At 62.0% G+C, this 26,729-nt stretch overlaps 1 protein-coding gene across 2 annotated transcripts in view; it reads right to left on the reverse strand.

The window, feature by feature from the left end:
- The window catches only part of KCNT1 (potassium sodium-activated channel subfamily T member 1), a 56,700-nt gene that overhangs the window by 5,894 nt on the left and 24,077 nt on the right, over nucleotides 1-26,729 (reverse strand). For both annotated transcript variants that reach the window (XM_030919395.1, XM_030919396.1), the window contains exons 11-28: nucleotides 23,121-23,285; nucleotides 22,681-22,817; nucleotides 20,190-20,253; nucleotides 19,926-20,034; nucleotides 18,947-19,055; nucleotides 18,556-18,705; nucleotides 17,916-18,154; nucleotides 16,219-16,453; nucleotides 13,519-13,624; nucleotides 11,427-11,599; nucleotides 10,169-10,240; nucleotides 9,844-9,978; nucleotides 9,469-9,580; nucleotides 4,809-4,910; nucleotides 4,357-4,440; nucleotides 4,086-4,214; nucleotides 1,933-1,953; nucleotides 672-996 (exon numbers count right to left, since the gene is read on the reverse strand). In XM_030919395.1, coding sequence (XP_030775255.1) covers nucleotides 672-996; nucleotides 1,933-1,953; nucleotides 4,086-4,214; nucleotides 4,357-4,440; nucleotides 4,809-4,910; nucleotides 9,469-9,580; nucleotides 9,844-9,978; nucleotides 10,169-10,240; nucleotides 11,427-11,599; nucleotides 13,519-13,624; nucleotides 16,219-16,453; nucleotides 17,916-18,154; nucleotides 18,556-18,705; nucleotides 18,947-19,055; nucleotides 19,926-20,034; nucleotides 20,190-20,253; nucleotides 22,681-22,817; nucleotides 23,121-23,285 — 2,467 coding nt within the window. The remainder of the gene's footprint in view (nucleotides 1-671; nucleotides 997-1,932; nucleotides 1,954-4,085; nucleotides 4,215-4,356; nucleotides 4,441-4,808; nucleotides 4,911-9,468; nucleotides 9,581-9,843; nucleotides 9,979-10,168; nucleotides 10,241-11,426; nucleotides 11,600-13,518; nucleotides 13,625-16,218; nucleotides 16,454-17,915; nucleotides 18,155-18,555; nucleotides 18,706-18,946; nucleotides 19,056-19,925; nucleotides 20,035-20,189; nucleotides 20,254-22,680; nucleotides 22,818-23,120; nucleotides 23,286-26,729) is intronic.

A 26,729-nucleotide genomic window follows, 5' to 3' on the forward strand; every position in this document is an offset into this window, starting at 1 on the left:
CCGCAGGAGAGGCTGTGCCGTGGGAGTGGCAGCAGGCCCATGGTGGACAGAAGTGTGTCCTGGTATGGGCTGTTCCCCTAGTCATCCCCCCCCCCAAGACAAGGTCCCCCCTACCCTGGCTGCTGGGAGGGCTGGGGGAGGGGGTCCCCAACACAGTCTTGTCCTCTGTGAGAACTCAGGGGCCCTGGGTATCCGCTGTCCAGCAGGACTAGCTGCAGCCTGCTGGCCCATTGCTAACTGACGCCCTTGACTCGGGGAGTCCAGCCTCGCCCTCTCCACCCCACAGCTGCCTCCCCTGGCTGAAGGGTTCAGCCAACTCCTGTCTCTAATTTGGCAGAGAGGGAAACTGAGGCCTCAGGGCAGTGGGAGCGAGCGCCTCTCTATGGGGCTCAGCACTTAGGGATGCCGTAGGGTCCTGTGGCCTCCCAGCACCAGGGTGGGCCATGGCCACTCCCCTCCTCTGCACAGGACCTCTGCTGGGCCGTGGTGGTGGTGCCCACAGCTGACCCCACAGTAGGGGCAGGCAGCGCGTGGCCAGAAAGGCTGGCAGACAGACGGACGACAGACAGGATGGCCCAGGCCCCGGGATGCCGTGGCCAACTGTTCCTGGCTGTGGTCTGACCCTGGCCCAGTCTGTCCGTCCTGCCCCCACCCATGCTGGGCGCCCTTACCGTAGCCAGTGGTGGGCAGGCCCAGGTGTTTCATGCGGTTCTTCACCAGCTCGGAGAGCTCCTGGCGCTCAGAGCGCCGGTACAGGCTGAGGCGCTGCTGGCTGATCCACTCCGCGGCCGCCGCCCGGCCTGCCTGCTTGGGTCCCTTGCGGCTCAGCCTCCGGGCCCACTGCAGACTCTTACGCCGCAGCAGCCGGTGCTCCGCGGGGTCACTGCCGCCCGTGTGGCGGCCGTGGGAGCTGCCTCCAGTGCCAGCGCGCGAGCCCCAGGGCCCCCTCGCTTCCCGTGTGTCCTCACAGTCCTCCATGTTCACCGAGATCTGGGACTGGGTAGGGCGGGGAGGGGTGAGGCGGCGGGGAGGGGTGAGGCGGCGGGGAGGGGTGAGGCGGCGGGGAGGGGTGAGGCGGCGGGGAAGGGCATGGGCTTTGGGGCAGGGGCTTAGGAGGAGGTGTGGGCTCTGGGGCTTGGGGCCCACATGGGAGTGGCTGGGGGTGTCAGGGAAGAGGACAAGGACAGACCCCAGGGTGCGTGTGCCTCCCGCCTCTGGAAAGAACGTGCCTGGTCTGAGGTTTCCTTCTGAGCTCAGAGTGCCGGGCCACCCACCCTGCCCGGGCCTGGTTAAGGGATTCGCCAGGCTACTGAGGGCAGCTCCCTTCACCTCTCTGGGCCCTTCTTTCTGTGGGTCCGGCTGGGGACCCATCTGGACCCCAGCACATCCTGGCCTTGCCCTGGGGGGTCACCCCCTCTGTATGTCAATTTCTCCATCTGCAGATGGGCCCTGGTCCCTCTTGCAAACACACCCTTCGGAGGCCCTGAACCGGGAGAATGTGAGGGGGCAGGGCCTGTGGGGTGTGGGGTGCTGGGAAGAGGCGGGCCCTCCACCTGGGCGGCACCTTCAGAAAGGCCTGGGAGGCTGGGGGCTGGATGGTCAGGCCAGAGGGGCATGGGGGCTGCCTGCCTTGGTGGGGCCTGGGGGAGCCAGGGCTGGGCCTGGGAGGGGCGGGGGTGCAACTGGTGTCCAAACTCACAGGCTACTCCCCCAGGCCTCAGTTTCCCCACCAGTGCAGGAGGGAGTGACTGTCAAGAGCCTTCTCTGAGCCATGCTGGGGCAGACACATCCGCGGGACCCACTCCCGCCTCGGCTTCCCCAGGGCCCTGTGGGGGGGCAGGTGGGTGGGTGGGGCCTGGCAGGCTTCTCCACGTGAGGTTGCGATGCTCTGGTGTTTGGCAGAGGCTGTGTGGGCGCAGAGCGGGCACTTACCTGGGCTCTGAGGTCATGCGGCTGCAAAGGAAATAGGCACAGTCTGGGACCTGTGGGCGTGCCCCTGCCCCCCACATCGCCTCAGCCTGGGGTCTGCATGGAACACGCTTAGGGCTGGCAGGCACGGTGCCCACCGCTGTGTGGGCTGCAGCACAGGGGCTGCCCATCTTCTTCCTCAAGCCTCCCCTGAGCCTCTTTGCCCCCAGTAGGGGTCATGGCTGCTCCAGCTGGAAGCACTGCATGTGGGCACACGGACCAGACGGAAAGAGCTGCCGGCAGTGGCAAAGCTGATCTAGTTCCCAACACTGAAGGTGGGGATGGCGTGGGTCACACAGGACAGCGCGGCTGCCACAGTCCCAGCCCCCGGAAGGTGGGGATGGCGTGGGTCACACAGGACAGCGGGGCTGCCACGGTCCCAGCCCCCGGAAGCTGGGGATGGCGTGGGTCACACAGGACAGCGGGGCTGCCACGGTCCCAGCCCCCGGAAGGTGGGGATGGCGTGGGTCACACAGGACAGCGGGGCTGCCACGGTCCCAGCCCCCGGAAGGTGGGGATGGCGTGGGTCACACAGGACAGCGGGGCTGCCACGGTCCCAGCCCCCGGAAGGTGGGGATGGCGTGGGTCACACAGGACAGGGGCTGCCACGGTACCAGCCCCCGGAAGGTGGGGATGGCGTGGGTCACACAGGACAGCGGGGCTGCCACGGTCCCAGCCCCCGGAAGCTGGGGATGGCGTGGGTCACACAGGACAGCGGGGCTGCCACGGTCCCAGCCCCCGGAAGCTGGGGATGGCGTGGGTCACACAGGACAGCGGGGCTGCCACGGTCCCAGCCCCCGGAAGGTGGGGATGGCGTGGGTCACACAGGACAGCGGGGCTGCCACGGTCCCAGCCCCCGGAAGCTGGGGATGGCGTGGGTCACACAGGACAGCGGGGCTGCCACGGTCCCAGCCCCCGGAAGCTGGGGATGGCGTGGGTCACACAGGACAGCGGGGCTGCCATGGTCCCAGCCCCCGGATGGTGGGGATGGCGTGGGTCACACAGGACAGTGGGGCTGCCACGGTACCAGCCCCCGGATGGTGTGGGTCACACAGGACAGTGGGGCTGCCACGGTCCCAGCCCCCGGAAGGTTGGGATGGCGTGGGTCACACAGGACAGCGGGGCTGCCACGGTCCCAGCCCCCGGAAGGTGGGGATGGCGTGGGTCACACAGGACAGCGGGGCTGCCACGGTCCCAGCCCCCGGAAGGTGGGGATGGCGTGGGTCACACAGGACAGCGGGGCTGCCACGGTCCCAGCCCCCGGAAGCTGGGGATGGCGTGGGTCACACAGGACAGCGGGGCTGCCACGGTCCCAGCCCCCGGAAGCTGGGGATGGCGTGGGTCACACAGGACAGCGGGGCTGCCATGGTCCCAGCCCCCGGATGGTGGGGATGGCGTGGGTCACACAGGACAGTGGGGCTGCCACGGTCCCAGCCCCCGGAAGGTTGGGATGGCGTGGGTCACACAGGACAGCGGGGCTGCCACGGTCCCAGCCCCCGGAAGCTGGGGATGGCGTGGGTCACACAGGACAGCGGGGCTGCCACGGTCCCAGCCCCCGGAAGGTGGGGATGGCGTGGGTCACACAGGACAGCGGGGCTGCCACGGTCCCAGCCCCCGGAAGGTGGGGATGGCGTGGGTCACACAGGACAGTGGGGCTGCCACGGTCCCAGCCCCCGGAAGCTGGGGATGGCGTGGGTCACACAGGACAGTGGGGCTGCCATGGTCCCAGCCCCCGGATGGTGGGGATGGCGTGGGTCACACAGGACAGTGGGGCTGCCACGGTACCAGCCCCCGGATGGTGTGGGTCACACAGGACAGTGGGGCTGCCACGGTCCCAGCCCCCGGAAGGTTGGGATGGCGTGGGTCACACAGGACAGTAGGGCTGCCACAGTCCCAGCCCCCGGAAGGTGGGGATGGCGTGGGTCACACAGGACAGCGGGGCTGCCATGGTCCCAGCCCCCGGAAGCTGGGGATGGCGTGGGTCACACAGGACAGCGGGGCTGCCATGGTCCCAGCCCCTGGATGGTGCGGGTCACACAGGACAGGGGCTGCCACGGTCCCAGCCCCCGGAAGGTGGGGATGATGTGGGTCACACAGGACAGGGGCTGCCCCAGAACCTCCGAGGTGGAGAAGACGTGGCTCTCTGTCCGGTAGATGCCGATGGGGATCTCGGCGCTGGAGGAGCAGAGCTTCTGGAAGAGGCGGCCGTACGTGCGGATCCACAGGTCGTCCTCCGTGATTTTCATCTGCAGGGCAGGAGCTCTGAGTCGGCTGGGGCAGGTGGCGGCACCCAGAGCCTCCTGGCCACTGTGAATCGGGGGCGGGTGCCCATCCACCCACTCGGGACAGCCCAGCACACCCCAGCCCGGCCCGGCCAGGGGCACTTACGGCACAGAGGTACCCCGATCCCGGCGTGGTGTCCAGGCCCAGCAGCAGCCGGGTGATGGTGATCATGTAGTCCTTCACGAAGGACTGGCCAGGGAGGGAGGGGGCCACAGCAAGGCACATGGGCATGGGCGTAGGACACAGGTCCACACCCCACCGGCCACAGGCTCGCCCCCCTCACGCACACACAACCACCAGGTACCCAAGCACCACATGACCCACAGGCAGAGTTCTGGAATGCCTTTTCTAAGAAAACGCACTTGCCAGGCACCCATAGGTCAAAAAGGGCCCAGAAATCCCCAGGGCAAGGACAGGGCCCAGAGGTCTCCTTGGAATCCAGGGAAGGTCGTTCAGAGGGAGGCCTGTCACTCAGAGTGGGGACCAGGCTGCAGAGTCGAGGGCATGACGGGGGTCCCACCCAGGAGCCGCCCTCCTGCTGCCGCTTCCCAGCTGACCTGATAGAGCAGTGTGTCCAACATGCTGATGCTGAAGACGCGGCCGGCAGCAAAGGGCAGGCGGAACATGAAGGCCAGGTTAGAGCCGTTCTCTCGCTCCCTCTGTGGGAAAGGAGGGGCCTCAGATGGGCTGGTGCTGAGGTCCCTTCAGTGGCATGGCAGCCACGGAGGTGAGGGCACTGTATGTGCACGTGTGCACCATACATGTGTGTGCATGGGACCTGTGTGCACATGTGCATGGTGTATGTGTACACAGTGTGTGTGTGCATGTGTGCACACACCAGCAGGCCTGAACCAGCTGTATCTTCCCAGACACACTCAGGGCAACAGCCCAGGAGGAGTGATGTGGGGCTCTGATGAGAAGACCGACTCCCGGTGGCTGCCATAGGCACTGCGTTTGGTCAAGTGCCCTGCTCTTGCCATCCCAACATTCCAAATCCTCCTGATAATCCTCTCCTGCACTTTTTTAAAGTGGTGTCGGAGGGCGCGTGGGGCCTGGGCTGAGGAGGAGCAAGCATCAGGCTGCCTGCTGTCCTTGGCCTCCTGTCCCGGCGCTCCAGGCTCACCATGGACCCGCTGTGTGAGTTTCCTGGGGCTCCCGTAACAAATGACTGCAAACTTAGCAGCTAAAACGACACCTGTCTCCTCTCTCCCGGTTCTGGATTTAGGAGTTTGAAGTGTCTCTGGCTGGATCCAGGCCTGGGCAGGGCCCTGCTCCCTCTGGATGCCGGAGGGGCTCCTTCTCTCGCCTTTTCCAGCTCCTGGAGGCCGCCTGCCTTGGCTCGTGGCTCCCTCTTCCCTCTTCAGAGCTGGCTGTGCAGCTGCTTCCCACCGGACAGGGACCTCTGGCCTTTCCCTAGAAGGACCCTGACGGCGTGAACCTGCTGGATGCTCCAGGGGAATCTCCTATCTCGAGGCCCGTGACTTAATCCCATCTGCAGAGATCCTTATGCCACGTGAGGTGGTACATCCACGGGTTCCGGACTCGGCTGTGGCCATCTCTCGGGCCATTCTTCAGCAGAGAGCCCCAACCCTGGAGCTCGGCCTCCAAGCAAGTGTGCACAGGCAGGTGTGTGCGCCCACGGAGGCCACACTTCCCCCTGGAACCAGAACTCGATTCACAGATAAAAGAAATGACAGCGACAGGACAATCAGGCAGAAGCCCCTTTTCCTCCCGGTCCGCCCTTACTCAGTGACCGGCGGGAAGGCTGGGGCGTGAGAAACAGCGTAGTTAGTTCCGTGCAGCGTTCCCACTGTTGGAGCAAGAACCAGGTGCGATGAGCTGCGACGGGCGTGTGAGTTTGCAATCACGGTGACTTGCATCCAGAATTCCAGCTGCACTTCATGGAGATGAACATGAAATTCCTAAACAACTTGCAATTTTAATTTTCCTTTACTCAGAACAACGCTAAACAGGAAGCAAGAACCACGACAGGGCCAGAGAGAGACATGGAAGGAAAAAGCTGGATGTTTCAGGACCTTCCAGAGATTTCCTCCTGCTTTCTGGACAAGAAACCCACTTCTTCGTTCTGCTGAAGGCCCGGCAGGTGGCGGCCCTGGAGGGACAGGAGGGCTTCAGCAGGGGCTGAGCGGGTCCCGTTCACAAGTGACAGCGAAGACAGGAGCACACAGGGGTGGATGAGCCCTTCCTGAGAACGAGACCTCCAGTCAGAGGGAGCAGGGCAGGCACCGTGCAGCCCCGGGACGGGCAGAGCCAGCCTGAAGGAAGGCTCCTGGTGAGGAGAGATCACACAAGCTGACCATGTGAAAGCAATAAAGTGGCAGAGGAGTCCTGGGTGCTGGAGACCAGGGGAGGTGGACGGCGGGGGAGGTGGGCGGCAGGAGAGGCTCCTCTCACACTAGGGCTCTGAGAACCTTCTGGAGCCAGCCCTTAAGGGGGGATGCATGTCAGCCCACCGGCAGCATCCTTAATAATAGTTTTATTCTTTTGCTTTGTGTTTTGAGACAGGGTCTCACTCTGTCGCCCAGCCTGGCGTGCAGTGGCACAATCTTGGCTCACTGCAACCTCTGCCTCATGGGTTCAAGCAATTCTCCTGCCCTAGCCTCCCAAGTATCTGGGATTACAGGCCTGCGCCCGGCTACTTTTTGTCTTTAGTAGAGACAGGGTTTCTCCATGTTGGCCAACCTGGTCTTGAACTCCTGACCTGAGGTGATCCATTCACCTTGGCCTCCCGAAGTGCTGGGATTACGGGCGTGAGCCACCGCACCCAGCCTTTAAATTTTTGGTATAGATGAGGACTTGCTATGTTGACTGGGCTGGTCTTGAACTTCTGGCCTCAAGTGATCCTCCTGCTTCAGCCTCCAAAAGTGCTGGGATTACAGGCATGAGCTGCCATGCCACTGATGGCCCTGTATGCCATCTCCACCTCCTCCCTTTTTCCTTCCGGAGTCATGCCTGGAATCCTGTCTTTATCCTTCCACTGTGCCTGGATGTAGCAGATGTTGGCTGCAGGGATTTGGGTTTTTTTTTTTTTCAGTATTCTTTGAAGTAAAATACATAATATAATAAACGTACATTTTTATAATAATAAATTGGCATTAATGTCTTTTAAATAAGGGTCTGAAGTTGCCACAGGTGTCCCTCTTGGAAGCAGGTCACCGTATGCTGGCCTGTCAGACCCACAGGGAAGCTGGCGCCAAGGCTACCCAGGCTGGAGAAGACGCGGCCCCTGGTTCCTTCTACGGGATCCTTGCATGCCAGGGAGGCAGATCCCAGCCTCTCCAGAGGGCGATGGGTCAGGTGGTCCACGGCGCCCTCTCTTCCCTTGGCCCCACGTCTCTGTATATGCCTGGCCCTGCCCAGGGTCCAGGGTGTCTGTTGCACATGGACCCCAGCACCATGTCAGCCCAGAGGAACTCACGGCTGCTTCCAGGGGCTTTGCTGACGTCCTGACTTCTCCTTGGAGGACTTCTCCCTGACTTCTCCTTGGTCCCTGTCACACAACTGCCGCAGAACCACATGACTGGAGCTGGAGCCCAGGACTGTCCACTGCCCTGAGATGGAGAGCTGGCCGCACTCGCCCTGGCAGCACAGGGCCCCGGTGGAGGCGAAGCTGGGGAAGGAGCTGGGGCTCCACAGTGGGCAGAGGGTGGGTGATTGGCGATGGCTGCCTGGTGGAAGGCCGGTAGGAGCGTGTTGTCCGCGTGCTTGCTGACACAACCTTCAAGCCATCTTGTGGGACAGAGAGGTGCCAGGCTGAGGCCAGAGGAGCTGCGCCAGGATGACTACCTGGACCCCGACTGCACAGCAGCCTCCCGGTCCACACTGGGTCAGACTCAGTCTTCTAGATCTGGAGAGTCCTCCCAGCCCTGGGGAGCGGCCCGGCCCCTGAACACAGAATCCTGCAAACTTCTTCCCCTTGCACGGTTTGAGCTGCAGAGCACACCCCTCTGCCAGCTGAGCCGGGGACTGGGGCCAGGAGCTCCTGACACCGGGCAGGGCAGGCTCTAGGGTGGGCTTGGGTGGCGGGCAGTGCAGACAGAGCCCTCTCCTGTGGTGAGATCAGCTGCCCGAGCATCCCCCTGTGCCTCAGCCTGGCATCTCCGAGGCAGGTGCCCCTATTGACCTGGTGGCTGACCAGCCAGGCCTCCTTGCGTCTCTATGGGGCAGAACTGACTCTGGCTGGCCGGAACACACTTTCACTCTCCATCAGGTTCAGGTGGGACAAAGCCGTGTCCATGTCGCAGGCAGTGCCCATGTGTGTCCTCTGCCTGGTGTTGGTGGTCAGGCCTGGCCTGGCTCAGTAGTTACTCCACGGTGTCACACTCCTCCAGCGACGCAGGCCCCAGCAGCTCGCCGATGAGGACTTCAGCCCAGACCGGTGAGCTCGGGGTTTGTGTGGAACAGACAGCATTGCTGCTCCTGACCAAGGTTCTTGCTCCCTGGTCTCAGCCTAGGGCTGCCCGGGCGCTGGCCCCCGTGTAGACAAGGTGGTACTGCCCCAGCCTGAGCAGGTGGGGAATGGGGTGGGGCTGGGGTCAGCCAAACATCAAGGCAACAGCAACAGTGCCTGTGCCCCTGCGTTCCACACCTGATCCTGGGTGGTGCTCGTCATGGAGCTCCTGAGGCAGAAAGCCAATTCCAGCCCAGCCACTTGCTACACCATGCAATCCAGGGCAGGCTCCTTTCCCCTCAGGCCCTCGGTCCCTTGTCAATACAAGGAGGCAGTGGTTACAATGAACCTGTTTCAAGGTCGGGCGTAGCGGCCGGGGCAGCGGAGGAGTCTGGAAGGGCGCAGCCGTGTGTATTACTTGTACTAAGAGCTACCAGCCCAACTATGTGGAACCACCGACCTGAGGGCTCCCTACGGGGGTTCTGACCAACTGACCATCCCAGAACAGATGGCCTTGGCCTCTAGACACGGCCAGGCCCGGTCCCTGCTCAGGGAGATGGAGGGCTGCTACGGGCCACATTCCCAGTGCCCCACACAAGGTCAGGGAAACGCCCTGCCTCCACCTCCTGGCTCCACCATCAAGAGCCCCCTGTCCATGCTGGGCCCCCACCCCTTCTCCTGAGCTCCCCAGCAGGAGGGGGCAGAAGCCCCGCCTCCCATGGCACTGGCCCCCTTTCCCCAAGCCCATTTCTCCCACTCTTTCTGGGGTCCTGGGGTGGCAGCTGGCACGGGGCAGGGCTGCTCACCTTTTCTAGTTTGGAAAGAGCCAGAGAGTAGCTGTCCTTGGCGCGGAACTGCATGAAGCGCATGTTGGAAGGGTGGGTGAGCTCCGTGGTGATGCTGAGGCTGGGGAAGAGCCTGGGGGAGGTGGAGGTGGCTCAGGGCGGGGCCACAGTGGCAGTGGGGGTCTCAGGGTGGGGCCATTATGGCTGTGGGAGGTCTCAGGGTGGGGGCCCATGATCGTGTGGCTGTGGGTGGGGGTCTTAGGGCAGGGCCCATGGTCTTGGCCCTGGGGGTCTCAGGGCGGGGGCCCGTGGTCATGGCTGTGGGAGTCTCAGGACGAGGGCCCATGGTCGTGGCTGTGGGGTGGTTTGGAGCCGAGCCCCGGACGCTGGGCGCACCGGAACATGGTCTGCACGTTGACAATGGTCTTGGCGTCCGCCATGTAGTCCTCCTCGGCACTCATGGTGCTCTCCTTGTCCACCACCACCAGGTTGTCAGCATAGATGATTCCGCACTGCAGCAGGCTGTCCAGGCTGGTGGCGGGACCAGGAGCCCGTGGCTGAGGATGGCCCACTCCCCACCAACAGACCCCCGGGATTTGGTCAGAAGGCAGGAGGACCTCAGCCCCCCACCCCACCTGCAGTCGGGGCCACCCCAGACTTTGGAAGAGGAGGGGAGGGGTGGGTGTGGAGCCCCCTCGAGCCATGACCGGCCATGCCTTACTTGTCCACAGAGCCCTCCATGTAGTAGACCATGGGGAAGCAGCAGATGGCTTCCAGGAAGTGGTGGTCGGGCCTGTGGGGACAGCGGTCCTGGAGGGGCCCACCCGGCTCCAAGGCCTGCCCTCCCCAGGCCCAGTGAGGCCCTACCCTCCATGCGCAGAGCTGGGTCAGGCAGGGGTTCCCCAGAACCGCAGTGTATGGGACCTGGGGGATGCTTTAAGGCCAGCAGACCATTCTTTATTTTATTCAAGGGGAAACCAAGGCCCGGGAGGGTGGGACTTGCTGAGGTCACACAGCCAAGATGACCCTGGGCTCAGCTGTCAGGGTCCCGGGGTCCTCTAGGCACAAAGGTACAAAAAGGGGTCCCCTAGGCAAAAAGGTGCCTGGGAGGAAGATCCTGGGGCTCAGAATGAGTGGAGCAGGAGGCAAATAGGACAGAAGGAGTGACAAAGGAGGAGGGGGAAAGGGAGAGAGATGACCAGAGTGGGAGGAGCTGGGAGCCACAGAAGCTGAGAGCAGGGAGGAGCTGGGAGCAGGGAGGAGCTGGGAGACAGAGGAACTGGGAGTGGGGAGGAGCTGGTGCAAGGAAGAGTTGGGAGCGGGGAGGAGCTGGGAGCAAGGAGGAGCTGGAGGAGCTGGGAATGTGGAGGAGCTGAGAGCTAGAGGAGCTGAGAGCCGGAGGAGCTGAGAGCTAGAGGAGCTGAGAGCCAGAGGAGCTGGGAGTGAGGAGGAGCTGGGAGCTGGAGAAGCTGGGAGTAGAGAGGAGCTGGGAGTGGGGAGGAGCTGAGAGCCAGAGGAGCTGGGAGTGAGGAAGAGCTGGGAGCTAGAGGAGCTGGGAGCTAGAGGAGCTGGGAGCTAGAGGAGCTGGGAGTGGAGAGGAGCTGGGAGCTAGAGGAGCTGGGAGTGGGGAGGAGCTAGGAGTAGAGAGGAGCTGGGAGTGGGGAGGAGCTAGGAGAGGAGCTGGGAGTGGGGAGGAGCTGGGAGCCAGAGGAGCTGGGAGTGAGAAAGAGCTGGGAGCTAGAGGAGCTGGGAGTGGAGAGGAGCTGGGAGCAGGAGTGGGAGCTTGGGGGAGCTGGGAGCAGGAGGAGTTGGGAGCAGGGAGGAGAGCCCCCCTTTTTGGGAAAGCTGAGAGGACCAGGTCAGAGGCCCCATGTTCCCATGCCCTCTGCAAAGGTGAAGGGTGGGCCCAGTCGGGGAGGCTGCTGGCTGCAGGTCTGAGGGCCCGGGTGGGCGCGGTGGGCAGAGCCCAGGAGCCTCACTTATTGTCCAGCAGCAGCACAATGGGGTTTAACTCCTTGCGGGATCTGTAGTAGGCCCGCAGCGGCACGATGAAGTTGTACAGCCCGTTGCCGGCCGTCTCTGCCGAGACGATGATCAGCTTGTTCTTGAACCCGTAAGCCTTGGCGTCTTCATAGCTGTTGTGCTTGCAGCCCTGGGGGCAGATGCTGGAATCAGGGCTGGCTCCTACTGGCCACTGGAGCCCTCCCAGACCCCTCACCAAACAACCCCCCTGAACACCAAGCCGTCAGCCTCTCGGCCCATGGCCCTTTCACGGCCTACATGCGCCTGGTGGGAGCTACAGGCACCACCAGATGCTACAGCTGTGCCCACAGGCGGCACAGAGCAGAGTCGTGTCAGGGGTGGAAAGGGCAGTGTCCATGTGAATATGTGGTTTTGGCATGTGGCTGGAGATTCAGGCATGGGCACAGATACGTGTCGCGTGTGTGCACACACTTTTTCTCATTTTGTTCACCAAGAGGCTCAGAGCAGGGACGCCAGCAGCCGTGAGCACGCCACATGCCCAGATCTTGGTTTTCAATCATCATTTTCCACTAAAAGAAATCAGGCTTCCTTGGAGAAGTGGTTCATTCCAGACTGGAGCAGGGGAAGGCCAAGATGTGGCTGGAACATCTCCGGTTGGAAAGCACAGATGAGCTCAAAGGGTGAGGGGGTCGTGCCAGAAACACCCAGAAACCACTTGAAGGCCCCCACCCCACCCAGAGAACCCAGGGGGTCTGAGCATCAGAATCAACAACGATCTGTCAAGGATGCTGCTGCTGCGATGACCAGCCACAGATTACAACCCACAGAATACGCTGGGAGCCTGTGGTCCGTGGAGGACACACATATGGGGAAGAGGAGGTCCCCTCGGTGGCTGAGCCCTAACACACAGCTGGAGAGAGATTCCGGAACTGGAAACCATCCACTGATGGCCGGCGTGGTGGCTCAGGCCTGTAACCCCAGGACTTTGGGAGGCCGAGGTGGGAGGATCACTTGAGTCCAGGAGTTCGAGACTAGCCTGGGCAACATAGGGAGACCCCCCCCATCGCTACAAAAATAAAAATAAAATTAGCCAGGCGTGGTGGTGCGTGCCTGTGGTCCCAGCCACTCAGGAGGCTGAGGTGGGAGGACCCCTTGAGCCTGGGAGGTGGAGGCTGTAGTGAGCTATGATGCCACCACTGCACTCCAGCCTGGATGACAGAGTGGGACCTCGTCTCAAAAAAAACCCAAACAACAAATAAACAAAAAAGAACCCACTGATGGATGCTGAAGCCGCTGGGTCGAGCGGTTTGCTTTCCTGACCTCAACACGTCCCCCACAGAGAAGCTGCTAACTCCAGAAGGAAAACAGTAATTTTCACAGTGGGGAAACCTGCTGACCCTAGTTTGCCACCAGATCCAAGTTAACATCGCCAATGACCTGACAACTGACCCCCGAATTTCCAGGGAGGGCTGGCCCCACATGCAGGCAGAGTCCCACCACCAAGAAACATCGGCAGACCCACCCGCCACCAAGTCACTGGTCCCCGCTCTGCAAAAATATTAAGGTCAAGAGACCCCAGGGAACATTCCAGATTAACGGAGAGTAATGAGAAAGGGGTGCTCAGACGCAGCCGGGACAGGCTCCCTGCGGGGAAAACACTGTCACGCAGGATACTGAAGGCTGTCGGGGCCCTCGGCGCAATCTGAACCTGGACAGTGGATCAGACATTCATGCCGGACCAGGGTCCCTGCCCTAACAAGCTGTGGTTACAAGATGGTTCTTCATCTTTGGGAAGGCATGTGGATGTATTAGGGGAAAGGGGTGTGGTGGCTCCAACCTGTTCTCAAAATGGTTCAGAAAACACGGGCCTCTAACATAGAAACTGGGAGAGGGAGAGCCCAAACGGGACGGGAAGGGAACGTCTGCTGAATCTGGGTGAAGGGTCTGCGGCTTTCCTATTCTTGCAGCTTTGCTAGAAGTTTGCAATGATAGTGAAATGTAAAGTGACCAAAGAGAAACCAGGGCAGGTGTGCATGGCCCGGTGCCGGCGTCTGGGGGTACAGAGTGCGGCCGAGCCGCCAGCCTTACCTTGTCCAGCCGCAGGCAGCAGAATGGGGCCTTCACAGGCAGGAGGTGGCACAGGGTTGGGGAGCTGCCAATGTAGGGCGAGTTGGGAGGGTAGCCCTTCACGTACCTGGGGCAGGAGACAGGAGCCCTCAGCACAGCTGCACAGAGGTGGCTGGGTCTGCGCTGGGCCCCCCCCAGCCCAGGCTGGGGGACTCGAGGGCACCCACTCCACCCACAGCCATGTTGCTTGGGGTCACGCACAGCTGGCCCAAGGTGGCCTGCTCTTCCCTCAACCACCTGTGCATTAGCAAACGCTCCTCCAGCTGAGCCTGTGATCACCGTGTCATGAGGCCTGCCCAGCCTTGGCACCCAGGACCCAGTGTGTCCTGCAGGGCAGTGTCCAGGGCACCCACACAGGTGCCAAACCTTAAGGATTCATGCCTGCCTGACGGGTCAGCAGCGGCTGCAAGGCCAGGGCTGGAGAGGCATGGACTTGGCCCTACCGGGGCCTTGGGGGACTGGAGGAGACTGCGGGGTGGGCAGGGCCCTCACTGCTGCTGCCCTCACCCAGGTGTGGGAGGGGGTGGTGGTGGGGCTCGCCCCTCACCTAGTCAGCTCAGGAACCCGCATGGTCAGCCCTCAGCTACTCTGGGGCCCTCAGCTACTCTGGGGTGGGACAAGGCAGGCTGTACCCTGGGCCCACCCTTCCCTGAGGGTCTGAGGTGAGACTCCACCCAACACACACGCACAGTGGAGATGTTCACACGTGCACACGTGGAGGTGGACACATCCAGACACATGCACACAACACATAGCCACATACAGGCACATGGAAATGGACACACCAGGACGTACACATAACACATGCACACAGAAATGAACGCATGCTGACATACGCATACGTGCACCATGTGCACGGACACACAACATGCACCACACACAGACACAAGGACACACACCACACACACGGACACACAACATACACAACACACACCACACACAGACACAACATGCACCACACACGGACACATAGACACAACACACACACACCACACACACACACACACAACACATACCACACACACAGACACAACACACACACACACACCACAACACACACACACACCACAGACACAACATGCACCACACACAGACACAGACACAACACACAACACACACACCACACAACACACACATACACACCACACACACAACATACACACCACACACAGACACAACATGCACCACACACGCACACATACAGACACAACACACACCACACACACACAACATACACAGACACACAACATACACAACACACACCACACACCACACCACACACAGACACACCACACACAAATATGCAACTCATACCACACACACAACAGACACAACACACACCACACATGGACACACTCCACACACCAAACACACACACACACCACACACAACACCCCATACACCACACATACACACACCACACACACACGGACACATATACCACACACACCCAGACACACCACACACCCACAACACACATGACAACATTGACACACCACACACATCACACATATGGACACACACCACACATACAACACACACCACACATACATGGACACACACAGAACACCCCCCTGCACACATCCACCCCCATGCCCCACGTGGTCTTTCTCCCCCCACCACAGTTTAGACGAGGCTTTGCAGCCACAGGCAAAACCCACAGGGCTCTGCCCGCCTGCCACGCCTCCCTGACGTCCCCGGCACCCCAGGCTGGAGGGGCAGACACTCTGGCCTTGCTCTTATCCACATCCTTTTCCAGCCAGGCTGTTGTCCCCAGGTAGCCACCACCCCGTCCTCAGCAGCACCCAACACACACACGCAATGGGTCAGGGCTGTTTCCCAGCCGCTGGGAAATTATGGGCTGTTATTACCGTGTGTTGACCCAACCCCAGAGGCGAAGGCCAGGGCAGAGTGAGGCAGCCCCGCTGAGGATGGGCCCTTGGGCCCTGCAGTTGGGGCGCTTGTCTGTCCTGGCTGAGGCCAAGAGGCAGAAGCTGCTGAGAACAGAGTAGGGCCTCCTGTCTTATAATTCGAAGCAGGAGGACTTGGCTTCAAACCTAGGCAGGACAACAGCTCAGGATGGGCTGTGGTTTCCAGGCTGGGATGCTGCCTTGCCCAGGGGTTGCACAGGGACCCTGCTCAGAGGAGACCCACCCTTGGTCAGGCGGGCTCTGCCTCTCTGTGCTCTGTGGTGCTAAGGGGGAGACCTAGGGCACTGGGTGGATGAGGATGGCCTGGGGTCACCGCCCGGCTCCATCCTGATTCAGAGAGTGACCGGACCACTGTGGGGCTGGTGAGGTGGGTGGGAACGGGCCCCTCTCTGAGGATGGTGCTACCCGGTGCCTGACACACAGCCCCTGCCCCAGTGACCTGCCTCACCCCAGTTAGCTCTGCACCCCCAGCCCCAACTGGGAAGGGTGCAGCCCAGCACACCCCCATCTCAATGACACTCTAAGTGCTCCCTGGAGACAAGAGTGCTGTGGCTCTGATGTGTGTCACGTCCCCTGAAGGTTCTATTTGTCAAACAAGGACTTCCAGGGAGCTGTCCAGAAGCTACAGTTCAGAGCATGGGGGACCACCGAGGAGGCTCCGACGCTCCCCTCCCCCGCACTCACGGTGGCTCCTCCCCGCACTGGGAGCCATCTCCAAGTCAGCACTCACTCTACCACGGAGAGCCCCTCGTCGTCCGACGGCGTCACCTCGTCCTCTGACTGGTCACTCAGCAGGTCGCAGGGCAGCAGGGCCGAGCTGTCGGCTAGCTCCAGGACGGGCGCGATGCTGGGCCGCCGGCTGCCCGAGCCGTTCTCCGTGGGCAGTGCCAGCTTGCTGCCCCCACCCCCCCCACCGCTTTGCGTGGGCCGGTGCTCTGTGCCCTGCAGGTCCATGGCCACTGTCCCTGGAAGAGAGCCCTGTGCTTGGCCGCAGCCCGACTCCCACCCTCCAGGGGCGGCAAGTTCCCAGAGCTCAGGCAAACACAGTCATCTCTGGAGACCCTGTCACGGCCTGGCTCCTGTGTTCCAGCTGGTGAGCTTCAATCTCTATGCCTCAGTTTCCCCCTCCATACAACGGGGACAGCGGCCTCTGGGGTGATGATGTTGAGCGAAGACCCAGAGGACCTCAGTGCCCCATTGGTACCACCCAGGCCAGCTGCTGTGGCCTCAGTACCAGCTGCCTGAGGAGGGGGTTGGCTGATCTTAGGGTCGGGGTCCCAGCCTTAGGGACCCGGGCAGCTGGTCAGGCTGCCTGGCAGACAGGGCCAGGTGGGGAGCAGCCGAATCACTCAGTGCCTGCGGGAGCAGACTCTGTCACTCCTGCACCACCCCCAGGCTGCCAGGTGGGGGTTGTGGACCTCCAGGTATGGCCCAGGGCCTCTGTGGGTGCAGTGAGGGTTGCCTGAGTCACCCTGGTTTCCTGGAAGCCACCTGGGGGCAGAGTGCCCACTGTGCAGGTGAAGGTGGAGGTGTGGCTAGGCAGCAGCAGCCTGCCTCCCCAGTGCCCTGTGGCCAGGCCCGGCCCCCGCAGTGAGCTGCCGTAGACAGGGGCCGGCAACCTGTGGGGTCTGGCAGGCGGCAGGCTCTGCATCAGCACATCTCCAAACCCCAGGGCCCTCTGGGTCTTGGAGACTGTGCCCCACTGCACTGACCCACCTGGTGCCCCAGCAGCCACTGTGTAACAACCCCCCAGGGTGGGTGTGCAGGGTCAGCCTCTGCCTGGGCCACTGTACGGAGGCAGCAATGCCCTGGCCTGGTCGTGGGTCTGTGGCCTGAGTGGCTTCCTGGCCTGGCCCTGCTCCCTAACTGTCTGGGAGGGCGGCAACAGCATTGTAGGTGCTGCCCTCAGGGCCATGGGCCTGGACCTGCTCAGAGGTAGCCTGACCCTGTCTGGCACGCGGCACCCCGGGAGGATCCCTGAAGGCGCGATAAGAGGCCAAAGCCCTCGGCCGCTGCCGCCACCTCATCCCACCAATTCCCGGCCCCATTGGATGTCAGGGTCCCCGACTGTTTGAGGGACACATGTGAAGCAGACCCTCTGAGCTGATGGGACCACCGGGAGCCTCCAGTTGAGCTGCCAACCAGTCCTGTGGGCAGCTCCACTTGGACACAGTGAGTAATGCCCACAAAGGTGGCCACAGGAAGGTGGGGACACCCCTGTTTGACAGATTCAAAAACAGGCCCAGAGAGACGCCACTTATCCGAGGTTGGAGGCACAGGCCAAGAGGAGCTGGGTCTGGAGGCCACACTGGCCTGGTCTCCCGCCCCGCCTGGTCACCTGCCCCGCCTGGTCACCTGCCCTTGTCCCGCCTGGTCTCTCACCAGAGGAGCGGCCCCAGGGAGTCCCGCGTGCCTGCCCCGGCTCACCCATGGAAGCGATGATGCTGTGCACAGGCAGGCGGGCTGGACCCTCGTGCAGCCCCTGCCCCGAGAAGGCCCTCTTCTTCCGCTTCTCCTCCTGCTTGAAGATGAAGGCCGAGTTCTCCTCCTTGGTGATGTTGATGTAGAAGCAGGTGTCCGAGGCGGCCAGGATGTGCCGGGGCCCCGGGTTCAGCAGGATGCTCTTGTTGTCCTCTCGCTTCAGCCCAATGAGGCACACGCCGTACCTGGGCGGGGCACCAGCACTTCAGGCCCCGCCGCTCGCCCGCCCCGTCCCGCCCCTGCCTACCCTTTCCGCGAATCACCAGAGTCCCCACTGGAGCTCCGCGTCTTCCTCCTGGGGACCATCTGGGGTCAGGGACCTTGGCCGGGCCCTCCTGTCCCAGAGGTGTCGGGGACCAGAGAGCTGGGGTCAGCCCATGAGCCTCAGGGAGGAGCCGCGTGGCAGGCTTTTATGTGGACCCGGAGCCCAGTCCTGCGGCTGCCCTTGCCAGGCAGGATGACCTGATGCCCTGCCCCGAGCCCTCTGCAGCCCCGCCCCAGGGCCACTCCTGTGCCTGACCAGGTGGGTGTGGAGGGCACGGAGGAGCCCCGGAGTGCCAGCCCTATGGCCGTGGCCCGGCCTTACTTCTTGTGGGCGTGGAAGGCCGCGTAGGTGAAGCTCTTGCCCTCGTACTCGCGGAAGAACTTGCTGTCGCCCATACGGATGTGGTACACCTCGTTGCCCGAGCAGCGTCCGTACATGCGCTGCCACTGCTCCGGGGACTCCTGTCCCTCCCTGTGGGCCAGAGCGGGGCCGGGGGAGCGTCACCCTCGGCCGTGGCTACCCCTCCTGCCCGGCCGGGTCTGCAGGTGGCCCCTCCGCTTCCCCTGGCATGGACCCCCTCCCTGTGCAGTACTTTTGCCCGCCACGCGCCCCTCCTCCGGGAAGCCCGTCCCCGCCCCCACGCAGGCCCTGCCTTGTCTCCCTGCGCCGGCCGGGCCACGGAGGTCGGTCCCGCGGGGCACGGGGCACTCACTGGCCGCGGGACGTGTGCACCAGCAGGGTGATGAGGGTGGAGGTGGCCGGGCAGATGCAGTTCAGCGCCAGCATGGCATACTTGCACTCCTCCTCACACACCACGTGGTCTGCGGGAAGTGGGGTAGGCCGGTCCACCTGCTGCCCTGCCGGCTCTCTCCTTCCCCACAGCATCTGCTCACTTCCTGAAGGTGCTGTGCAGACGCACCCTTGCCTGGTGCCCCCCCGGACCCCCCATGTGTCTGCTGTCCAGCTCCAGCATCACCAGCCCGAGTGTCTGGACCCCAACCCCCTCCTTGGTCTGAGCCTTGGTGGATCTTCCATCATCCCTATGCTTCTCTCCCAGCTCAGTGAGGAGCTCCAGGGCTGGGCGGTCCCTGGCCCCTGTGCTCTGGGCACTCCACGTGGGCCCTGACCCCGTCCCCCGTGCACCTGGCATGGGGCCTGACCCCTGTCCCCCGGGCACCCAGCATGGTCCCTGCCCATAGAGGTGCTCATCAGATGGTGCTCCTGCCCCCACCTGACCTCTGAATCTGCCTTCACTGACCCCAGGGCCCCAGTGTAAGACTGTTCATCTGAAGAGGTCGGAACCTCTAGGTCCCTTCTTGGATGCGGTGAGGATGGGGGTCCGCCGTCCCCTCCAGCACCTCCTAGTGTGCTTGTGTGTGGAGCTCCAGGGCCGGCCCCTCCCACTCCCCCAGACAGCTCACCCATGCGCGCACGTGCGCCCTGCCCCAGACACACCGTCACCTGCGTGCACTTGCGCCCTGCCCCAGATGCGCCGGCACCCATGCGTGCACGCACACCTACCCCAGATGCACTGTCACCCGCGTGCGCACACGCACACCTACCCCAGATGCACTATCATCTGTGCGCGCACACGCACACCTACTCCAGATGCAGTCACCCGTGTACGCACACGCACAACTGTCCCAGACGCACCGTCACCCACGTGCGCAGCCACCCTGCCCCAGACGCACCGGCAAACTTGACGTGAAACTTGTTTTCAGGTTTGAGGATCTGGACATAGAGGGGGCAGTTGGGGGCGAAGTCCTTCACGGCCCAGGCACGCAGGATGGTCTGGTGGTCCTGGCGGAGTGAGTGGTTGGTCAGTGCAGACGGGCTGGCCTCTGTGGGTTGCTGGGTGGCACCAGCAGCCTGGGGCAGGTCTCTTCCCTCAGGGACCCCCGCTCCCCAGCCCCACGGTGCCCTTCCCGCCTGGGCAGGGCCTCAGCCTCACTCACCGCAGCCGTGCGGTCCACCTCGTTCCTGCTGCTGAGAATGAAGCAGGCCTCCCCATTGTCCATCCTGCAATGCACCAGGGCCTGAGTGCGGATGGAGCAGGGGAGGTGGGCAGTGCAGCTGGGGGGTCGTGAAGGTGAGGTGAGGAGGACCTCCCCTGGGAAGAGGTTGGGAGGACCATTGGATGGAAGGTGGGGAGGATGGAAGGTGGGGAGGATGGAAGGTGGGGAGGATGGAAGGTAGGAGGAGGCCCCTGCTCTCTGCTGGTCAGACATCACAGTGCCCCCTCAGTGGACATCCCTGTACTGCCCCCCCACCAACCCACATCACAGCGCCCCTGACAGGCATCCTTGTATGCCCTCCACCAGCAGGCATCCCTGTGCCCCCCCCAGGTATCCCAGTGCCCCCCCACAGGCATCCTGGGCCTCTCCAGACTCCCTGGCCCCTCCCTGGCAGGCTCTGAGCCAGGTCAGGACTCCTGGACACCCTAGGGAGACTTCAAGCTCCAACACTCAAGAAGGCGGCACAGGAGCCATGCCTGTCCCCTGAGCGTGTGCAGGCTGACAGCGGGTGGGGGCAAGGGGGTCAGACGCCGCGGACGGTGTGTCCTGGAGACACCAGCTGACAGCTTCTTCTGGCCACGGCCCTGAGTGGGAGCCCATGGTGCTTCCTAGGGCAGTGCCTGCCCTTCCTCCCCCAGACCCTGTTCTCTGAAGGAACCTCCCGGCTTGTCCCTGAGGTTGGCCAGGTAGGAGGGGCATCAGGAGGTCGTGCGAGGGGCTCCGCTGGTGGTGGCTGCCTGGATTTGTCCATACTCCCAGGTGGCAGGGGCTAGGGGTCCGGGGTTGGCAGGAGCAGGCCCGGTGGAAACCCCACCTCAGTGTGTGCCAGTGACCTGGGCACCAGGGGAGCTAACCTGACCTGGGCTTCTGGGGTACCCATCTGGCATGTTGCCATTTGACATTCACCCAGGGCTGGCCTGGGGTGCAGGAGGGAGGGGGAAACTTGGGGGCAGAGACCCTGTCCGCTCCCTGGCCTGGCTAGTCTATGGTCTGGGAACCTGGGTGGTCACTTCCAGCGCCTCCTGGGTCTCCCGAAAGCCCAGCTACGGAAACTGCAGAAACTGATGAGATGCTGTCTGAGAAACTGTCGCCCCTGCCCAAGGGCAGGGAACCCCACCACATCACTGGCACCACTGCCTGCTCCGCAGGGGCCCCAGGCCCTGTACCCACAGCCCTGGGCTCATCCCTGCCTGGCTGGGCATGGCCTACGCCCCTGCCCTCTCCCCACTCCCTGGGCCCAAGCAGGTGCATTGCCTGTGTGTGCTGGGGACGGGACCACAAAGGAGGTGGCGTTCCATAGACCATGGGCCCCAGCTTGGGGCTCTGGACATGGCGGGGGAGGGGGAGCGATGGGGAGAGACCCTGGGCGTACCAGCCACACTATGCCACTAAGGACACATTCAGGCTCCTGGAATGCAAACGTCACCAGGAGGGGTTTCCGGGAATGTCCCAGAAAGTGCACCAACACATTGTGGAAAGTTCCAGGTAACAGTACCCTCTTGTTACCCTGTCACTCTGTCAATTTGTCTTTAAAAAGAAGCTCCACCTGCAGCCCCCATTCTCCTGCCTTGACTCACAGTAGCCGACTCTCCCGCCCCTGGTCTATTTTGAGCCTCCCTAGACCTTGACAAAGAAGATTTCCCTAGACTTGGAGCAGGGAAAGGTGGAGCTCGCAAAAGCTGCCCCTCACCCTGCAAAAGGGAGACGGAGACTCAGCTGGGGTGGGCTTGCCCGGGATGCTCCAGAGTGGGTATGGTACAGGGACAAGGGCCTGGCTGCAGGGTCCTGCTCATCTGGGCTTGGGACCTAAGCTGGAAAAGCTGCAACAGGCTCCAGAAGGTCCACCCCAGACAGTGTGCCCTGGATGGTCCATCCTGGATAGTCTACTTTGAACAGTCCACCCCAGATGATCCACCCCGGACGATCCAACCTGGATGGTCCAACCTAAATGGTCCATCCCAGCAGGTCTACCCTGAATGGTCCACCCCAGACGGTCTACACTGGAGGGTTCACCCTAGATAGTCCATCCCAGATGTCCATCCTGGATGGTTCACTCCAAATGGTCCACCCTGAGGATAGTCTACAATGCTCTAATGGCTCTCATTGGCCATGAGAGCGATGGTCAATGCCTCAGTCTTGAGCAGCTGAGCTGTCTCAGGAAGATGCTGAGATGGTCCACTTTGGACAGTCTACCCTGAATGGTCCACTCTGGATGGTTCACCTCAGACGGTCCACCTACAGCTGGACCAACTCATATTGGGCCAAGAGCTCCTGGCACCCACCCTCGGGACCCCCTGCTCTGATCAGCTCGCTGGGCAGGCCAACTCAGGACCCTTGGCCATGAGAGTGGTGGCCAATGCCCTAGCCCTGAGCAGCCGACCTGTCTCAGGAAGGTGCCCCCATGCTGTCCCCTCTGCCCACCAGCACTCACTTGGCTCGCATGAGGTCCTGGTCTTTGAGCGCAGAGCCCTGGAGGTAGATGACCCGCTGGGACCACAGAGGGATCTGCAGGACTCTGCGTACCTGGACATCCATCTCCGTGGGGCACAGGATGACCACGTAATAGTCCTGCCGGCCAGGCAGAGGGTCAGACCCTCTGAGCCAGCCCCTGCCCAACCCGGGCGGCCCTGCCTTCAGGACTGTGTTTGTGCCCACCACCTCTGAGCCCTGGAGCTCACTGTGATCTTGCAGCTGGCGGGAGGGAAAGGAGGCCCCCGCAGGGCCCCCCGACCTGAGTGTGGACTGCCATCCTCACTGAAGGGGTAAACTGAGGCTGAGGACTCAGGGACTTGCCAAGCAGTCCTGGGGAGAGGATGGCATCTCTGGGGGCCAGGAGGGAGGCGTCTGCTGGGCTGCGGTCAGGGGCCTCACCTGGAGCCGGGGGTGGGCGTAGAACTCGTTCAGGAAGTCCATGAGGAGGTCGATCTTGAGGGAGCTGACGCACAGGACCACGTGCTTCTCCGTCTGCGCGCGGTGGCGGCTGTAGTTGCCCCCCGACTTCTGCCGCTCCATCCAGAGGTAGACGAGCTCCTCGAACTGCAGTTAAGAACCAGGTGAGCACCACTGAGCAGGCCCGGGGAGTGAGGGCTCCCGGCGAAGCACCTGGGGCCTGACACACGACTGTCTGCTGGGGGCCTGGGAAGGGCCGGCCAGGGGGTGACGCCTGCATTAGGGGGGCCTTTCCCACATGGAAGCTGTAGATGCTGATAGCCCCAGATGACACAGAGCAGGACGTAGGCCCAGCTGGCAGGATGTGTGGGGACCAAGGGAGGAGGGGTGGCTGGAGACTGTGGAGTAAACTGAGGGTGGGGAGGCTTAGCCCCTGGAATTGGGGATCACTCTCTTGATGGTAAGGGCAGCCATATCAGGCTTCAGACCCCGGCCCTCCAGGCACTTACAGGCCTCATAGTCAGGAGCCCATGTCCAGGGGGCGGGGGGTTTGAGGCTGCGGGTCTGAGGATGCCACCTGCCCCGGCTCATGCTCCCCAGATGCAAGGTCTCGGTGTTGAGACTCAAAGAGACAGATCCAAAACAGAGTTCACTGGGGCCTCTCAGCACTGGCCCCACTTGCCTGTAGGCAAAAGTCTTTGGCTTTTTTTTTTTTTTTTTTTTTTTTTGAGATGGAGTCTCGCTCTGTCACCCAGGCTGGAGTGCAGTGGTGCGATCACAGCTCACTGCAGCCTTGACCTCCTGGACTCAAGCCATCCTCCTCCAAAGCCTCCTGAGTAGCTGGGATTACAGGTGTGTTGCCACCATGCCCAGCTAGTTTCAGTTTTATTTTTTGTGGAGATGGGGTCTCACTACATTGTCCAGGCTGGTTTCGAACTCCTGGGCTCAAGCGATCCTCCTGCCTTGGCGTCCTGAAGTGCTGGGATTACAGGCTGAGTCACGGTGCCCGGCTTCATTGAACACAAATGAACAATGGCAGGAGCTCCCATGGACTGTGGGCCTGCACAGGGGATGTGCTATCATCTGGTCTAAACGAGACCATCTCGTTGCACTTATCCAGCACCTGCTTTGTTCCGGTGACGAGGCTTCACTGCCTTGCCACACAAAACAGGTTCCACAGCTGGGAGATGCTCAAGACTCCAGGGCGACTGGAACAGAGGCTTCCCTGTGGATGGTGCTGGCGGGGGCTCTACTGTCAGACACCCCAGGGCTCACAGCCCCCCTCTGAGCCTCAGCTTCCTTACCTGCAAGATGGCAGCATGGCACCTGCCTCCAGGGCTGCCGTGAGGATGAAGGAGCTAATGACGGCAGCTCCGCAGTGACCCTAAAAATCCTGTCTGCCCAGAATCTCGCCATGTGATCTGATTTGGAAATAGGTCTCGGCAGATGTAATGATTTAAGATAAGGTCACCCTGGGTTAGAGTGGGCCCTAAATCCAGTGAGAGGTACAGAGAAGAGGCCAAGTGCAGATGGGGCAGAGGCTGGGGTTTCTCCAGCCATAGAGCCCAGGGATTGCGGCACTACCAGAAGCTGGAGAGGCGCATGGGACAATCTCCCTCAAAGTGGCCTGACGGGGCCAGTCCTGCCAACCCCTCAACTTCCGATTCTGGCCTCCAGGGCTGGCAGAGGACACGTCTGCTGTTTAGGTCACCTGTCGGCCTTGCTGATCAAACAGCCTGGATGGATGCTTCCAGGAGACCCCAGCCGGCGTTGCTATGTTCCAGAAGGTACATTCGTAAGCGAGTGCCTTAGGGCCATCACTCTGCTTCAAGGGCTTTTACTGGTGAATTCAGCTCGGTGGAGACCAAGAGCAAGGGCACCGCAGCCCGCTCTTACCATCGCCAGTGAGAGGCTCAGTCTTTCCAGAGTCATTTGGAGGAGGCAGGGAGTGACTCAGATGGTGGGGCCAGTGGCATCACTGTCCCAATCACCTACAGCCCTGCCAGGGACAGCACAGGCCCACCCTGGGTCAGGTTTGAGCACCAGGCCTAGCAGGGCTGATGGGACGGAGGGTGCGCCAGCCCCCAGGCCCTGCCCCCGCCTTCCTGCCTGCCTTGCTCAGGTCTTGTCCCACTCAGGGCCTGCTCTGCCTGCCCCACACGGGAGAAAGGAGACAAGGCAGGCAGGCGGCAGCTGACCTGAGGGATCCCACTGCGGACACGGAGCCCGAGCTACAGGGACACCTCTGCGTGCAGGCTGCTGGGGTGTCGGTCACTTGTCACCATGGCCACACCCATTGATGAAATCAGCTCGTGTGACGACAGCACATTTGTTCCGTGAATTTCCCTGAAGAGCAGTGCAGGTGTGATGCCTGCAGGACTCTGTGCACCTGGAGTCACCCTGTCTTGTTTTTTTTCTCTGAGATGGTGTTGAGATGGCATCTCGCTCTGTCACCCAGGCTGGAGTGCAGTGGTGTGATCTTGGCTCACTGTATGTAACCTCTGCCTCCTGGGCTTAAATGATCCTCCCACCTCAGCCTCCCGAGGAGCTGGGACTACAGGTGTGTGCCATCACACCTGGCTAATTTTTCCTATTTTTTGGTATAGATGGGGTTTTGCCCTGTTTCCCAGGCTGGTATTGAACTCCTGATCTCAAGCGATCTACCCACCTTGGCCTTCCAAAGTCCTGGGATTACAGGCAGGAGCCATTGTGCCTAGCCCTTTTTTTTTCCTTTTTTTTTTTGAAACAGGGTCCCACTCTCTGTTGCACAGGCTAGTGTGCGGTGTCACTGCAGCCTCAACCTCAGGGCTCAGGCGATTCTCCTGCCTCAGCCTCCCAAGTAACTGGGACTACAGGTGCACACCACCACAGTCAGCTAATTTTCATATTTTTTGGTGGAGATGGGAGTCTCCCTATGTTGCCCAGGCTGGTCTCAAATTCCTGGGCTCAAGCCATCCTCCCACCTTTGCCTTTCAAAGTATTAGGGTTACAGGCGTTAGCCCTGCTCCTGGCCTTCTCTTACTTCTTAATGGAGATAAGGGGAGGTGGGGGCCCCCCTAATGCTTCAGGAGCAGAATGGGAAGGCGGCCCCAGCCCGGAGGCTGTGGACGCAGCAGAGGGACACAGAACAGGCCTGCCGCACATCCCGATTTGGCCCTTACCCGTGGGTGCCATGGTCTCGTGAGAAGCACAGGAGACAGCACTTTGCTCCTGCTTTATTTGAAAGCGACCCTGGGGTTGGCTGAGGCTGGGGCTCCTCTTCACTCTGGGGTGTTTGGGGTGGGGAGAGGAGCTGGATGGAGCATGAAGGTGGAGCTGCATGTGCCTGGGCTGTGGGCCCATGGGGGAAAGGGGGATGCATTGGCCCTGCTGACTCATCCTCTGACCTCAGCTGGCCCAGGGGCCTCTCGGACATGTCTCTGGAAGGGCTTGTGGGGAATTCAGAGACTGGATTGGCCAAGGCCTCTGCAGAGCATCTGGGTGCAGCAGCCTCAGCAGGTGCAGTGGCCGGGGACGACCAGGGACAGAGGCTGGGGGCCCGTAGCAGGGTGAAGGGTGGCCCTGAAACCAGGTCCCCCTGCACCTCAGGAT

Source organism: Rhinopithecus roxellana, chromosome 16, assembly GCF_007565055.1.
Source record: "Rhinopithecus roxellana isolate Shanxi Qingling chromosome 16, ASM756505v1, whole genome shotgun sequence".
Lineage (NCBI taxonomy): Eukaryota > Metazoa > Chordata > Mammalia > Primates > Cercopithecidae > Rhinopithecus > Rhinopithecus roxellana.